Source organism: Labrus mixtus, chromosome 15 (genome assembly GCF_963584025.1).
Source record: "Labrus mixtus chromosome 15, fLabMix1.1, whole genome shotgun sequence".
NCBI lineage: Eukaryota > Metazoa > Chordata > Actinopteri > Labriformes > Labridae > Labrus > Labrus mixtus.
Genome location: NC_083626.1, coordinates 6,703,433 through 6,718,625, shown reverse-complemented (window position 1 = coordinate 6,718,625; position 15,193 = coordinate 6,703,433). Strand labels below are relative to the sequence as shown.

The following is a 15,193-nucleotide window of genomic DNA, read 5'->3' as shown; positions in this document are numbered from 1 at the left end:
TTATTTGACTTCCCCCTAAACCCACACGTTTCTTTGAAAAGGTTTTTTTCCCCCTTTTCCCTGTAAGACAAGTCTGACACCCTGCTGCGCTCATTACAGCAGTCATCTATCTTTGATAGGTGTGAGCGTACAAAAAAGTGTCTTCAGTCAGAATATGCTCACAGACGGCTTTTTTTTGTCCCTAAATACACTGGAAAAACGATTTGCAATCAAACAGTGACCACCAGGGCCAAGCTGTCGGCAGAGCGCTCATGGGTTCAATTACAGGAAAGGCAGGAGGTGAAAGCAGGAGCCAGTGGATTCCAGGGCTTCTATCTGCAAACCCTAAATTACGTAATCTTTATTAACAGTAACCCCTTCCACCTGTCAGCTTTGTTCGCACAAGAAGATCCTTATTTTTCCTAGGGCAAGTTTTTCAGCTGGTTTTGGCATCTTTAAAGCCATTATATGTATCATATATATCCCTGTGGGGATTTCACTCAGCATTTCTTGTCTCATTAAAACAACAATATGTAACTGTTCTACCTTAAAATACTCATTTCAATGGTCGATGAAATAGCACAATAACATTCAACAAGGAGAATGGCGTCTCTCCCATGTCCACAGATCGCCTGTTTACTGCCGTATGTAGCTTTGGCACCAGGCTGAGGTCATCTTGTGAGATGTGCATATGGCTTTACTGCACTAGTTCACTCACAAGTCTTCAGTTATAACATTTTTTATCAGCGTTACCAGATGCAGAAAGTCATCTTACCCAAGTTATGTGTCAGGCTTGCATACAAATAAGTAAATAGATCCATTTTAACCAAAAAGTTGTAGCTTTCCTTTTGGATATACTCAGCTACCATGATAAATGACCCTCTCCAATGTGTAGCCATTTAGCCACAGCCCATACATATCCTGGCAACAGTTGAATACACAGACTTCACATGCAATAAGTTTGCACACAACGAGCTGTAGACGCTAACAGAGTCGTATTTGAACAAAATGCAGTTATATTACTCTACCTTGTCAGTCGACATTGTGCGCATTGTCTAACGGGGAGGTATTAACGGTACTATGTGTCATACGACAGTGCAGTTGCACTCAGAGACCTGTGTGGGCGCCAAAGCGCACCAAACCTAAATTCCTCTGTGTGTCATTTGATTAATTTAAAGAAATATTTAATTTATGAGCTGAATTACTAAAGATTTGAGTAACATTCTGAAAATGAGGTGACCTGTCTGACAATACTTCTTCAGTAATATAGAATCATTGTGAGATGGATACAATCGTCTTTTCAAACGCATGCCACTATGGTCAAGCAGTTGCGTTACCAAGGGGTTGTATTTCAAAAGATTACAATGACTAATGATTTTCAACTGACTCAAACCTGGTCACGTAAAGGGGTAAAATAAACAGTTCCATATTTTCTATAATGAAGAAGATGGTATGCACCACGACGTCCTCCATCACTGAGTGGGCTTCATGGCTTGGCAGCCCCTCAAGAGGTTTGGTGGCTGAATCCAGTGATGGCTACCAGGTGGCATCTGTTGTCATACACCACATGCAAGCCAGGCAGCGGGCATCTGCTCACCACGCTATACAACAGTAGCAGGGACAAACAGTACTAGAGGGGAGGGAGGTGGATTAACCACTATCCTTTTGGAATAGTTTCCCCTACTTTGGCTAAGCCTGAGTGGCACTGCTTCACAGAGACGTTTCGTGACACTGGGATGTAAAAACAGTTGTGTCACCAGGCAGAAAACAAAAAACACTCCTGCCATTCTTTAGAGTCGATTGTTTTTTCAATCCCTTAAGTATTTTTTAGCTTTAGTGGATCTTGTGTAAAACTCACCATGAAATGTTGTTATGCTGAAAACTACAACAGCTGAATGGACTGTACATACTCATGTATACATTGCTATGAATTTACAACAGATCAGTCATTGAATCTGATTTTAAATGTTTTACTGGTGCAAGTTTAAATACCATAAATATTATTTAGTCTTTGAACCTATACAAATTGTTTTCAGTTTTCAGCTTCATTATTATTTTAGAGATTAAAATAATGGATTGAGGTAACATGCTGAAAGAAAAAAACAGGAAAAATATTTAATTATACGGGAAAGCCAAAACGGGAAGCTATGACTTGAGTGATTGGAAGAATGTCAGTAAAATGTCTCTTCTTATTTTCCTGTACAAAGCTAAAGAAAACACAAGACCCTTTTGTCGGCCTTTGTTTTGCCTATTTCTTGGAGTATAGAACAAGGCTTTTCAAGAGGTCTTCAAGCTGTGGACTGACAGATAGCTGACAGGAAAATTAGAATCTGTTTAACTTTGTGCAGTGCCTTTACAATCAATTAAAAAATGGCTAAATAGCCACTAACGAGCACCTGAAATAGGAGAGATTTGATGATGTCTTTGTGATGTGGTCAGACATTTTGGCATCTTCATTTCAGACACCCTGAAGCTGTTTAATCATGTGTTGACAAATAGACTCCCTGCATTCTTCCATTGTTTAGGAAAAAAAATCAATTATTGCAACAATCAATTAACAGTGGGATTTAGTTGATGAAAACCAAGCAAATATTTCAAAGAGCTGGCAGCTTTCATTGGAAATATTTAATGGATAATTTCACTGAAAATGTAGTCAATATGTAGCCTGCAGAAACTCAAGACTTTCCAAAACATTGTATACTCTTTTTTTTTTTCCACAAAGCCACGGCAGCATTCCAATGAGGTAACTGTCAGATGGCGTTTTTGTGTGTTTTGGGTCCACTGGAGACCCTTTGTTCTGTTGGCCTCTTGACCCTGAAGGTGAGGAACCCAGGAGACACATTCTGCAGCCGTGTCCCAGTGTGGTGATAGTCGGGTGTAAACATGAGTCTTCCAGTTGATGTCTCAATGGCATCCTAACACGCTTAACTTACAAGAGGGAAAGGAAAACGAATCATGTTTAAAATCATCCTATTTTCTTTATTTATTTAACAAAACAAGGTTCATTTTGTATGTTTAGAATTCCTAGCAACATCACAGAAAAAAATAAAAAAAATGTCTCATATTCCCTTTTCCTGTAGGCAGCTTCATGATTCACTGAGAGAGCTTGGTCATTTCGAAGAAATAGTTTCAAAGTGAGGGAATACTAAGTGTTTCCCCATGCTGCAGCATCTGCTCAGGGAAGAAACAACCACTTTTTTGTCTTTGCAAAAATGGGAGACAAAGGGCTAGTCACATGTGTCACACATGAGTTCAACTTTCCTTCAGCCACACAACATCCCAGGAAGGAAGTCTGTTACTGAGGTAACCCCTTCCTCTGCCTACATGCTTATTTCATGCAGTGATGCATGGGATACTTCTGTCTCTTAAGACACACAGAGGTCGAGATCTGTGTTACATGTTGCTCATCGTGTCCAAAGATGTGCACATAGCAGCCATGTAGATTTATGTCGTACAATTTTTAGGTCTCATTTAAAAGGTGTTGGCTGAAACTCTTCAGAAACAGTACTGCTTGTTATATAAGATATTAGCTGAATGAGGGATGGCGCACTGGTAATTTAAAACCATTTATCTCAGTGCTTCATCTCTTGGCCTTGAGTGTTATAAGAGAGTTGTACTGATAGTTAGTTCTGGACTTCTGAAGCAAGATGTCAGAATTAAGCAGCAGTACTTTGTGCAAAAATATGCAGATTGGCTTGATACTGTAATATTTCATTTCTTAACATGTTTCTAATTTCTGTCAATTTCTTTCAAATGTTTTTTATCCATTTTAAGCCATACTTTAAGCAAGTCCATCTCTTCCTGTCTTCTAAAGAGTCTTCTTTTCTTGCCCTGCTTTCATTCATTTTCTGATTCACGTGTTTAAGACTCAGTTGGACCAAATCATTTTCTTTCAAGACTTAAACCTTCTGCCCAGAAAATGATCCAGATGTCAATTGTTTTCTAATTGCCCATGACTTGGATGTTCCAATTGGATTATTATCTTTTCATCAATCGAGAAGGAAAACCAAGCAAGCCCATGCTTCATTGGTCTCTGGGTATAATGAACAAACAAGAATGATTTGAATCCCACCATTTTTCAAATGATTAGTTAAGGATAAAGGTCTATTTGGTGAAATGGCCAGATTTATATATTATTTTACTCTTTGGGTCTTTCACAGATTTTAAGAGGTAAAAAAAATGGCCTAATCATGATAAAAATACTGGTGTTATTTTAGTTCCTACATGACATTGGCAGAGCTTTGCATTCTTGAAAGGTTCTTTGCAAAGGTTGAATTTTACTTCTTTATATATTTTTGAGTGTGTATATAGGAGTTTTGATTTTTGAAGGTTTCCTTTTAAATGTGCCACCTGTTAGTCAGAATAGAATTATTCTTGTTTTGCAAAACAGGTCTTAAATCCAAGCATCACGTCATGACCCCCCTGCTTGACGTATTTTCCTCGTAAACATGAGGTCATCTAAGGTGGACTGTTTATTTACTTGCCCTGATCATGGCCTGTCCCCTTAAGAGGTGTTTGTTTTAGAGACAATGAAGTTGCGTAGAAGGTGATGTCAACAAATTACTAAGTAAACCCGTTCCTCATCTGCATTTTGCTGGAATAAGTCTGTGTAATGGAACGAAATCCACGTCTTAGATTGATTCATTCTGCCTGGGAATTTGTTGATTGCGTTTTGGCTGCCCCCTGGATGAATCGTTCTTTGTGCACGGAAGCTAGTCAAGTGTCAGACAGCCGGTGTCCCTATTTTATTTCTATTTTAATTTGACCACATTTTCTCTAGTGAAGCAAGTGTAAGGATCAGTGGTGTTACGGATTTGCCCCAGTGATGGAGCAGCCAAGTTTTGCTGCTAAAGCAACAGACCTTTTCCCTCCCAAATTTCCAGTTTCCAAATTCATGTAACCAGCAACCTTCATCCAGACCAAACAGTAAAAAAAATAATATTACAATGTACATGGGTACACATTTTTCTCTCTTTTAAACTGAATCAAATTGCTGCTGGCCAAACAGCACTAGTAGGTCAGCTACAACTCCAAGCTTTCGTCATGCCTCTTTCAGCAACTCTGTCCTTGCATACCCTTCTGAGCCACAGATGTAAAATCACAAACAAATAAAAAACAATTACTATAATATAAATTCTGTCAGTTACAGAAAACAAAACACAATCATAGGAAGCAGTAAAGAAGAACAGAACATTGAGTTTTGACATCCCTTATTGGGTCGTGTAAATATAAAATTGGGAATTGTACCACATTTTGTGACAGGCAGTCTGTTGCTTCTCTACTGTCAGCTCTTAAACTTGTAAACAAACCAAAAAGCCAGTAGTTTGCATGGCTTGGGTTTATCACAGTTTATACAGCTGCATGCAGAGGCAAAGGGCAGAGAATTAAAAAGAAATAGTTGTACTTGAATTGTACGTCCTGCTTTTGATTTGGTTGTTGAAAATGACAAATTTTCCATTAAAAAAACCCAAAAAAAACCACCTCATGACACTGCTAATCCTCACTTACAAATATGTTGACCACATTCAAATTTAAAGTAAATCAAGTCAATGGCCTTGATTTAGCTTTTCTTTGAACAGTGTTTAGATAGTCATTTCCATTCTGAAGTTATATGTTCAACATTAAGGAAATAGTCAGTTTCTTGCCAAACAATGGGCCAAAAAAATCAGTAAGGATCAAGTCGATAGTTTCCTAATTAGATTAGATTAGGTCCAGTAGTGAGGCCTGGTTTTCCTTTTGTGTGATTCACATACGTCTTACCCTCTGTATGGGGGGAAACATCTGACATTTCCTCAGGGATCTGATTTCTCTTCTCAGTGAAAAAGGTAAACCACATTAAAACCATTCAGCTGTTTTTTTAGTTTTTTTTTTAGTTTAATATTTGAAAATGATATACACATTTCTACTCCCTCTTGGTTCTTTCTGACCAAAGGTAACCGTGGCTAGATGTATTACAACATCTAATGTATACACGCTGGTTTCAAGTCTGCAATGACATAAATCATTTGTGTTACACTCTAGAGACACAAGTGAAACGTGATTTGTTTCTCTCTCTGAGGTCCTGAGGTTTCACATTTAAATATTTCAAAACCATTGGCCATCGCTGTCCATATTTTAAAAGTTAAATGCCAAAAAGGAAGGATTTTTTTAAGGTGTTCTATTTTCTTTTCCTCCTGCCAGAGATATGTGCCTAACATTGTACTTGAGTTTTATAATTTAAGAAGAAATAGAAATGTGTATTCATAAAGTCAGTTGACTGAGAAAACAGTTTGTTCTGCAATTTGTCAAGAATATAGTCAATTGTCGGTATAGGATCTCCATCTGTCCTTTAAAGTAGCCTCTGTGTTCTTTAGGCAGTTTTGCTTTGATTACACTACAGACTCTACAATCTGTCCGTGTGCATTTAAACAGTGTTATCAATAGAGACACACAATCCACTTTTTTCAGTTCGTATCTGATTGAGATACGCATGTACAGATATTGATAATAAAAAACGATATTTATTTTTATCATAATTAATATTGTCGTCGTTGTTGTTGGTATTATGTGTAAGGCTACACAAACCTGTCGTAAACCCGGCATTGCATTTCTTATTGAAAGATCAAAAAAAAAAAAATGCATAAAAATGAAATGTATTCCAAAGAAATGTTTCTGAACTTTGTGCTTTTATTGTGACCTGAATCAGCGCCGTCAGTCTGATAACCGTTATGTAAATAACGTCAATATCGGACCTCATACCGACATTAGATCTCAGCGGATCTGTCCCATCTCTAGTTATTAAGTATCCTGTCTGTCTAGCTTTCATGGAAAAGAGTCACATGCTAACTTCATTCAGGGTTTAGAATGAAACCTCAAAGAAATCGGATTTAGGATACACAGCAAATTGTCTAAACTACAACATAAAAAGTAATAAATCATGACAGTTTTGCACGTTTTTAAAAAAAAAATCTTTTAGTCAGCTGTCCATCTCCCAGTTCCAGTTTGGAAACAATACTGTGGCTCTGCACAAGAGAGAGACATGACAGGGATTTTGAGAAGTTCTTTTGCTGGCTCATAGATTGATAGAGAAAGTTATGCGAGTCGTGTCATCTGGATGTGTTTAGACTGCGCGTGCTTGGAGCTGGCAGCCAGATGGCTTTAGCTGAGGGACAATGAAATCTCCAGGGTAAGAAGAGAGAAAAGCCTTATTCTGATTTTCACCTCCTCCAAAGAAACCACATCTGGGCAGCTTTAGCATACCTTTGCACATTGTGTGTGGTGGGACACTGAATCTGTTCAGTTCTTTGTTCGTTTGGTGCTTAAAAGTTGATTATTTGACAACAAGTAGCCGATTAATGGTTTGATCCAAGTCAGATGGCATGCCCTTGTGATATCGTCAATGTTAGTTGGAATACTGGATGTATTTATTGAAGTGTTTGAGATAGTTATTTAATGGGATGCTGAAACAGTGCATGGAACTATCAAACCCCACAGGAGTCATTAAAAATGTCTATTTACTGAAATGAGCTAATTTTCTCTTATGTCATCACCTTCTGTCCAATCTGATTTCCTTCACGTGTTGAAGTTTTGCACCCTTCTTCATCTGTTTCAAGCGGTGCATTTTAAAAATCACTTACAATGGAAGAGTTTATGAGAGGATAATATTCAGTGCCATGCAAGATGAATACAAAATATATACCTGTTTACTTTAGTTTGTGATGGATCTTGTTAATGAATTCTGTAGACTGTTGCGATTGTAATACAGTTTCCTTTTAAGAGCACTTCAGTTTTTTTCTTCTTCAGGCAAACAACTTTGATTTTTTTTTTATGATATATAACTTGTTGGGCAGCACAGTGTTGCAGTGGTCGCCTCACAGCTAGAGTTTCTGCAGAGCTCCAGATTTCTCCCAATGCCCAATGCAGGTTAGGTTACTTTGTTAACTGACAATTTTAAATCACAGAACATGAATGGTAGTCTTTCTCGTTGTGTTGGCTCTGTGATTGGCTGGCAACCTTTCTTTTTAAATGAATAACTTGTTATACACATCAGATTCGGAGACATTTTTGGGGATATGTTCACATATATGATATTTAGAAGATATAGTGATTCAGTGTTGTGAGAGATACTGCCATTTCCTTTGCAGACAGTCAGCTTCATAAGTATTGGACAGCCATGCTATTTTGTTTGCGTGGCTCTCTCCGCTAGGGCTGGGAAACTTTGGGTGTCTCATGATTCGATCCGATTTCGATTCTTGGGTTCACGATTGGATTAAGAATCTATTTTCGATTCAAAACAATTCATGGATTTAAAGTCTATTTTTGAATTAGTCCATACTGTGAGACTGGCTGAATCTCTTGTTGCTCTATTTGGCATTCTACTGAGTTAAAGAGCTAGCCTTAGCACTTAGCAGGCGGTGACTGATTAACCAAAAAAATATAGATTTTTGGAAGTTATCTTTCAGAAGATAAGAATCTCGATTTTTTAATATATATTTTTTTCCCCCACCTCTACTGTCCACCATGAGAGATTTGAAATTTCATGATCAAAATGTCGGGGCTACTTTACTGGCTGCATTAATAGTCAGATTTTTTGTAAGTTCTGAAGGTAAAAAGAAAACGTACTGCTAATTTGAATAATTAAAACAATTTCCTGATGACTTTACCATCTCAATAGCAACTTTCAGTTTTTGTTCAATACAGCTCCTTGTTCATCTACAAAATGTTCATCCTATTCAGAGCAAAATAGACTGAGTTGTGTGCTTAGGAATCAAGAAAAGGACGCTCAAAATATTCGTTGACAAGCCAATGGTTGACATCTGTGTGATTACCTTTCATAAACAGTCTGTGTATATGACAAATACAAAACCGCATAGTAGAGCCTGAAAAACTACTGAGGTGGATGACAGAAGGATCCTTTTGCCTAGTGAAGAAAAAGCTTATTTTTTTTCCAATATTGGGCACTCCACAACATGGGGAATTTTTTTTTTTTTTTTTTTTTTTTACAAAAACCACAATAAGGAGACAACTTTACCAGAATAACTGCAGTGGGTTTACCACAAGATGAAAACGTATAAATCATAAGAAACGAACGGCCAGGTTACAGTTCTCAGAGAAATACTTCAAAAAATCAGTCGAGCTCTGGAACCAGATCTTATAGTCTGATGAGACACAGATGAACTTCTACCAGAGTGGTAGAAAGAGGAGAGTGTTGGAGAAAAAGAACAGCCCATTATCCTATGCATACCACCACCCCGTCTGGTGGAGGGAATATTAAGTCCAAAGAAGCAGCGGGAACTCTGAGGTTTTACAGAGCAACCCTATCTGCTCAGATTCAACCGAGTGCATTTTAGAAGTCTTCTCCCTGCAGCAAGACAATAACCTGAAACATACCGCAATGGTACCCAAAGACCAAAAGTAGAAGGTTTATCTGACCTGAGAACCTAAGGCAATGCAGTTAAGTTAATGAAAGTCAAAACCCCTAAAATAAGCAGCAACGAAAGACAGCTTAAACAGAAAAAAAGTATGATATTTTTAGATTTCATGTTGTATACAATCTGTCCAGTAACTTTTGGTACCCTAAAAGGTTTGGTCTTTGTGTTAAACTGTGTTTTATTCCTTTACAACTTACACAATACTGTAGTCAGTACCCTTAAAATAGTGTCTGCATTGAATGCACATATGAACGGGTCTTACTGTTGGTCAAATCTGTTGTGCAGAAAATCAGAGCCAAGGGAAAATGTTGTCATTGACCGAGGCTGACGGTACATGATTAAAGCGAAATGGCTAAAATTGCTGTTGTTGCATAGACAGGCCCATATCTCATATACTGAAACCATATCTAAAACCCTATGAGCTCTGGTTATAACAAGTGTTGTGCATTGATGGCATCTGAACATTTGCAGTTAAAATTATGTTGGTGGTTATGTAGGAGGTTAATAAGAGTCAAAGATACCTTAAATTAATAAACTAACTGCACTAGTACCAGTCTTCATTGTCAATCAGTTATCTGTATTCGTTCAGTATCAGGGGAAAATATTGCATCCTTAGTTATGTTAATTCATTCTTGGGTCAAACATTGACCCTTGAAACTTAGATCATTGCTTAAAAAGAACACTTCTTGAAAGTTACTTTCAGTGGTCAGTTTGTCTTTTTTTTCCAACATAGTACAGGAAAGCTCCTGTTGGGATGATTTGCTATTTTACCTGTCATCATGCCGGTCTGCACCAGCAGCTCCCAAAGCTTTGGCATGACCACTTGCTGGGCCGTTTCATCACATTTCTTGGCCTTTAGCCTGTGTCAAACCAAGTTCTTGACACATACGCTTAAGTATCCTTCATCAACTTTCGCCTGCTGTCCTCAGGAACTCCACTGCATACCAGTGCTCTTCAAACGCTACATTTTACAGATGTATTGGCCGTGGCTGCGCACAGGTTTAGCAGTTGAGGAAATATAATAGACTTAAGGTTCCTACGAGTGTTTCCAGATGTGGTGATGGTGCGGCTGAGTGGAGGGCGTTCAAGTGGGAATTGTGTCGTCATGACAGATAGCGCATCATTTGTCAAAAAAGCATAACAAATGTCAAACGGTGCATTTACTTCTGCCAGTAAACACCTTGTTGAAAGAGTCAATATTTCCGCTGCAAAGCTAAAACGTTTTGGGGCATGTTTGGTTGTTATGTTAGCAATAAGACTAACCTATTGTCAGATGACCATTATCAGTGATTTTATTTAACGCACACTGACAAGTCTCTCTGACCTCAGGAGAAACCTTGGGTCGGTGTCTAGTCTCGACTTTGCTGGCATTTTAATAACCCCAGTAGTGAATTTTTTTAAAGATTTTTTTTTTGCCTTTTTTAGGTAGGACAGGACCAAGGTCAGGTTTGAACCCACTCTGCCCCTTCATTAGTGATTTTGATTGGAACTCTAATGAAGGACAAATACGTTAGCCTTTTTCAGACAGCTTTTATTTTGCTAAAGTGCCGTAACTAAGCTCAGCCGTCATCACTTCTTTGTACATTAATTTTGATTCCACGACGGTGTTATATTGGTGTCCCAGTCTGTCAATTCACATTGCATTTCAGCGTAGCACGGCACAGCGGAAGCCCCACATAGACACACAGTCAGATGCCTCCCCAACGTTCACATTAGAAGCAAAACATCACAGGGACGTGAATATCGCGGCCGATAGGGCTTTTGTCTATACACCGTTTACTCCTGCTTGTTGGTTAGTCTAAAAAAACCTTCATGTTGGCTGGTAAATTGCCTGATGTATATGACCTCTACAACTGGAATTACATCAAACATTGGGCAGAAAAGGCCATTTTTCTTGTAAGAGTCAAAAATTGCTTTGTGAAACCTCTAGAAATTTACTTGAACAGTTTGCTGTTTTGAGGTTAATGCAATGAAAGCGCTAGGATACCTACATCTACTCATTGTCAACATCTTAAGCCAAATCTCCCTGAATGTTGTCTGATCATGTATTTTTGTTTTGTTTTATCTTGCAGCATCAACAATAAATTGCAGCAGCCAGAAGCAGCATCAGGGGTGCTGGAGTACGCCATGAAACATTTCGGTGAACTGGTGAGTTTTTTTTGTTCTTTTCTCTTGGGTCAATTTATTTTCTTTACCTACTAAAATATTTAACTTTATATTACATTGAATAAGAATCAACCTTGGGACACACAAACTAAGTCCCTTTTTTTCAGTTAAAAAGAGCTTTGCTGCAGCTTAGTCATCATCTGAAATCACATTTTGTTTGTCAAATACAAGCATTTATTCCAGCTGCAGTACCAGCCAGTAAGTACGTTGTTTAGTTTAGATGATTGATTTCTGCACTGATAACCCACTTGGGTTTAAAACACTGCCTCATACAAGTATGATCCATTTGCAGTCTCCCTTCATCTGTCTTCAAACATGGAGTTTAAAACAGGATTTATTCATTTTAACACCAGGTCCAAACCTTTACCAACTTATTTGCACTTTCTCATTTCTGGATCCACTCTTGTACAACATCGTTTCTTCGTGGTTGCTTTTGCATGTCGTCTCTTGTCTTGCTAAACTTCTTCCCATGGTGGTCTTTCTTTATACATACATTGAAACATGGGAGTTAGCGTCATTGGAGATTCAACCCCAGAACACCGTGTTCTCTATGTGCAGCACGTGAGGAAACCATCTGCTATACTGATCAGTAGTAAAGGGCAACAAGCAGAATGATGGACTTTTTGTCCAATTGACAGGATGTAAGAGTTTTCTTAAATACTTGCACACTTTTATATTACTCTGCTGTGTGTTTTTCAAAAACTACTGAGATTACTTTGTGCTTCTTTTTGCACAAATAATGATGCAATGTTTTGTGCCAAGAAATACAAAGTGATTTTTTTTTAATGGCGAGTGGTTTCAGGTCCCTAAATAGCTTCATTCACTCCAGCTCCCCATGTGACTTTGAAGTTGAAAGCCACATAATGTATCACTCCCAAATGTTGGTATTGGTATTTATGTTGAGCTGATGCCCGGCCTTTTGATTTCATTATACAAGCTTTATTGAAACCTATTTACATTCTCTCACTACATAACTACCACCAGTGTATCAGTCTCTGTTTTCCTAACATTTCTGAAAAGTGTTTCATGTTCTCCTTTACATGAACCTGGACATGTATTGAATATATTCACACAGATTCCAAAATCTTCCAAACTACTGGAGTCCCAAAAAGTAATTAGAAAAAATACTGCGTACCCAAGATTATTATTGTTACTATTATTATTATTTTTTAAAAACTTTTTGGAACTCCAGGGGCTCCGTAAAAATCATATAAATATATACATATTTTTTAAATCATTTTTGCATCGTCACATTTTCATTATCTAGGTTCAAACACTGATTTAAAGTGTCTCACAGTTTCATCTGATTTGAAAATAAACAGTTATTGATGGCATGCACACAAAATATAACGTTGTGCGGTTTGAAATCATAAGATTTAGTGGCCGATAAGAGCAGCAAACAAATAATAATAAAAGTTATAAGCAGGGGGGGTTAAATCTGCGACGCGAGTTGTCATGAAAACCTGATTCATGCTGCTTGCGGCCGGCGAGCACGTTTCATACTGACTGCAGTCAGAGCGTGAGCGCTCAACACGGCCCCAATAAAGTACCTCCGGGCCCTGTAGCCAATCATTGCAACGCTGTCGGCGCGAACCCGTCCGCGTTGTTACAAAATCTGGAGATGCGTGGCTGGCTGGGCGCTCAGACCCTCCTCTCGCCGGTCGCGATTGCGCAATATCGCCGCGCCGACCGTAAGAAGCATGAAACCTGATTCAATGAGTCGCAATGTGCAGCACATCATTTACATAACGTTATTTTCCGTGAAAACACTGTGGACAGATTCGAAATCTGGCTAGCAAGCCAGCCTTTCATTAAACATACTGTCTGATCATATTTACTGTTTGGTAGCCAAAGATAAAGATGTTGAGAGAAATGTGTGCTAGCTTGAAGGTAACTTCATCCAGCTTTCTGGTTCATTATTATCTCAGGCAACATTGAAGTGACAGCTGGTCAACAAATGTAATAAGGCCAGAGGGAATATAAACTTAATGAGAATCAGCAGGAGCAAAACATCAGGTTGATATATTGATAATGTTACATATTTAATGATAGGTGAGAAAATATTGCCATACTTGATGACTGTATTATGATGCTCTCTCAGACTCTTGCTACTTGCATAGTGACTGCCCTTCACATCACCCCTTAGTGGAACATAGTAAGCCCTGTTCTGCAAATTCATCCCATTTATAAAAAGGGACTGAAGGTTGGGAGCACGGGTTCTTCATGTTTCACTGAAGCTTTATCAAAAAGTTAGAACAGAACATAGATATCGACAGGCAATTGTGTTTTTCTTATTGTTTGCGCTGCTTATTTAGTAGGTTTGAATGCTAAAATCATCTGTAAATTGCCCCCGGACCCCCATAGGAGGTTTGGATCCATGTCACCTTTTTCATCCCTGATGAGTTTGCACCCACTGTTCTTAGTACAAAGTCAAGTAGAATTTTTTTTATTTCCCCAACCATGAGACGATTCCTATGGAAAAAGGTCTTTCCATCTGCCTTTGTGAACTACATTTGTATTTCTCTTTGAAAGCATGGTAAAAGTGAAAAGACTCATTAAAAACAGGTTCACTGTGCATTTCCAGGAACCTTGTTTATGAGGTGACCATTTGGAAAGCTTTACTGTGGGAGGATGTGATGTTTTTCTGTTTAGTATACCAGTCAGTATTCATCTGTACAGTGAAGGTTCAAAGAGATCTTTGTACTCCCTTCAGAATAAGTCGATAGCGAGAACTCACTTTGGAGAGGAGAGGTCAGTATTTGGATGAGAGAGTGCCACGATTGATTGGTTGAGTTTGGAATCACCAATCAGCCATCCAACACCATCGTGATCAGTGTCTTTGTCCGACTGTAACTGAACAACAGGCGACGTTCTAAACCTTTCTGTGTGATTTATTAAATGGTGAAATACACAAGATGTCAAACTCATCTTGGTGATTTTGTGAAATACAGAGATTCATATAGTTACACATGAACCTTTTCTATCGTTGTTTTTTTCCCTAATAGGAAATCCAAGCCACCTGGTATGAGAAGCTCCATGAGTGGGAGGATGCCTTGGTAGCATACGACAAGAAAATCGACATGAACAAAGAGGATCCGGAGCTCATCCTGGGCAGAATGCGCTGCTTGGAGGCCCTGGGAGAATGGTATGTCACTACATATATATATGTTGTGAGTTCAGCAGAACAGTTTGTTTGAATCAACGTTCAGGCCTTCCGGTCACAGGTTCTTTGAAATGTATACATTAAAGTCAGAGTACGTATTTGTTATGGTTTCTGACTGTATTTAATTTACATCAAGTGTGTTTCCTCTTACAAAGTCTGCCTCTGGGCTCTTTGATAGAAATGTTGAAGAGATAAAATAGAGCAAACACTGTCTTTCGGCTTCTACCTGATGAATAAAGACAGAATCGGAGGTTCTATACTTTCTGGTAGTTATTCCATCTCCTGCGTTTCACTTGCTCGGGTTGTGTGTAGGAAGACTATTACCTTTAATGAATCCTGACATTAGGGCCTTTGATGACAGGACGGACAAAGAGAGAGAAAACTTTCCTTTAAGTTGACATAGGTCATTTTTTCCGGGAAATTCATGAACAGGCATCCAGTGCTAGAAAGAGGCGCCGCCACTCCTATGAAACCT

General features: G+C 38.5%; 2 protein-coding genes across 3 annotated transcripts in view; one reads left to right on the top strand and one right to left on the bottom strand.

The window, feature by feature from the left end:
- Positions 1 to 15,193, bottom strand: part of slc66a1 (solute carrier family 66 member 1) — a 514,023-nt gene that overhangs the window by 249,007 nt on the left and 249,823 nt on the right. The gene's annotated exons all lie outside the window — the stretch shown is intronic.
- The window catches only part of mtor (mechanistic target of rapamycin kinase), a 91,147-nt gene that overhangs the window by 41,891 nt on the left and 34,063 nt on the right, over positions 1 to 15,193 (top strand). For both annotated transcript variants that reach the window (XM_061058540.1, XM_061058538.1), the window contains exons 29-30: positions 11,462 to 11,537; positions 14,561 to 14,700. In XM_061058540.1, coding sequence (XP_060914523.1) covers positions 11,462 to 11,537; positions 14,561 to 14,700 — 216 coding nt within the window. The remainder of the gene's footprint in view (positions 1 to 11,461; positions 11,538 to 14,560; positions 14,701 to 15,193) is intronic.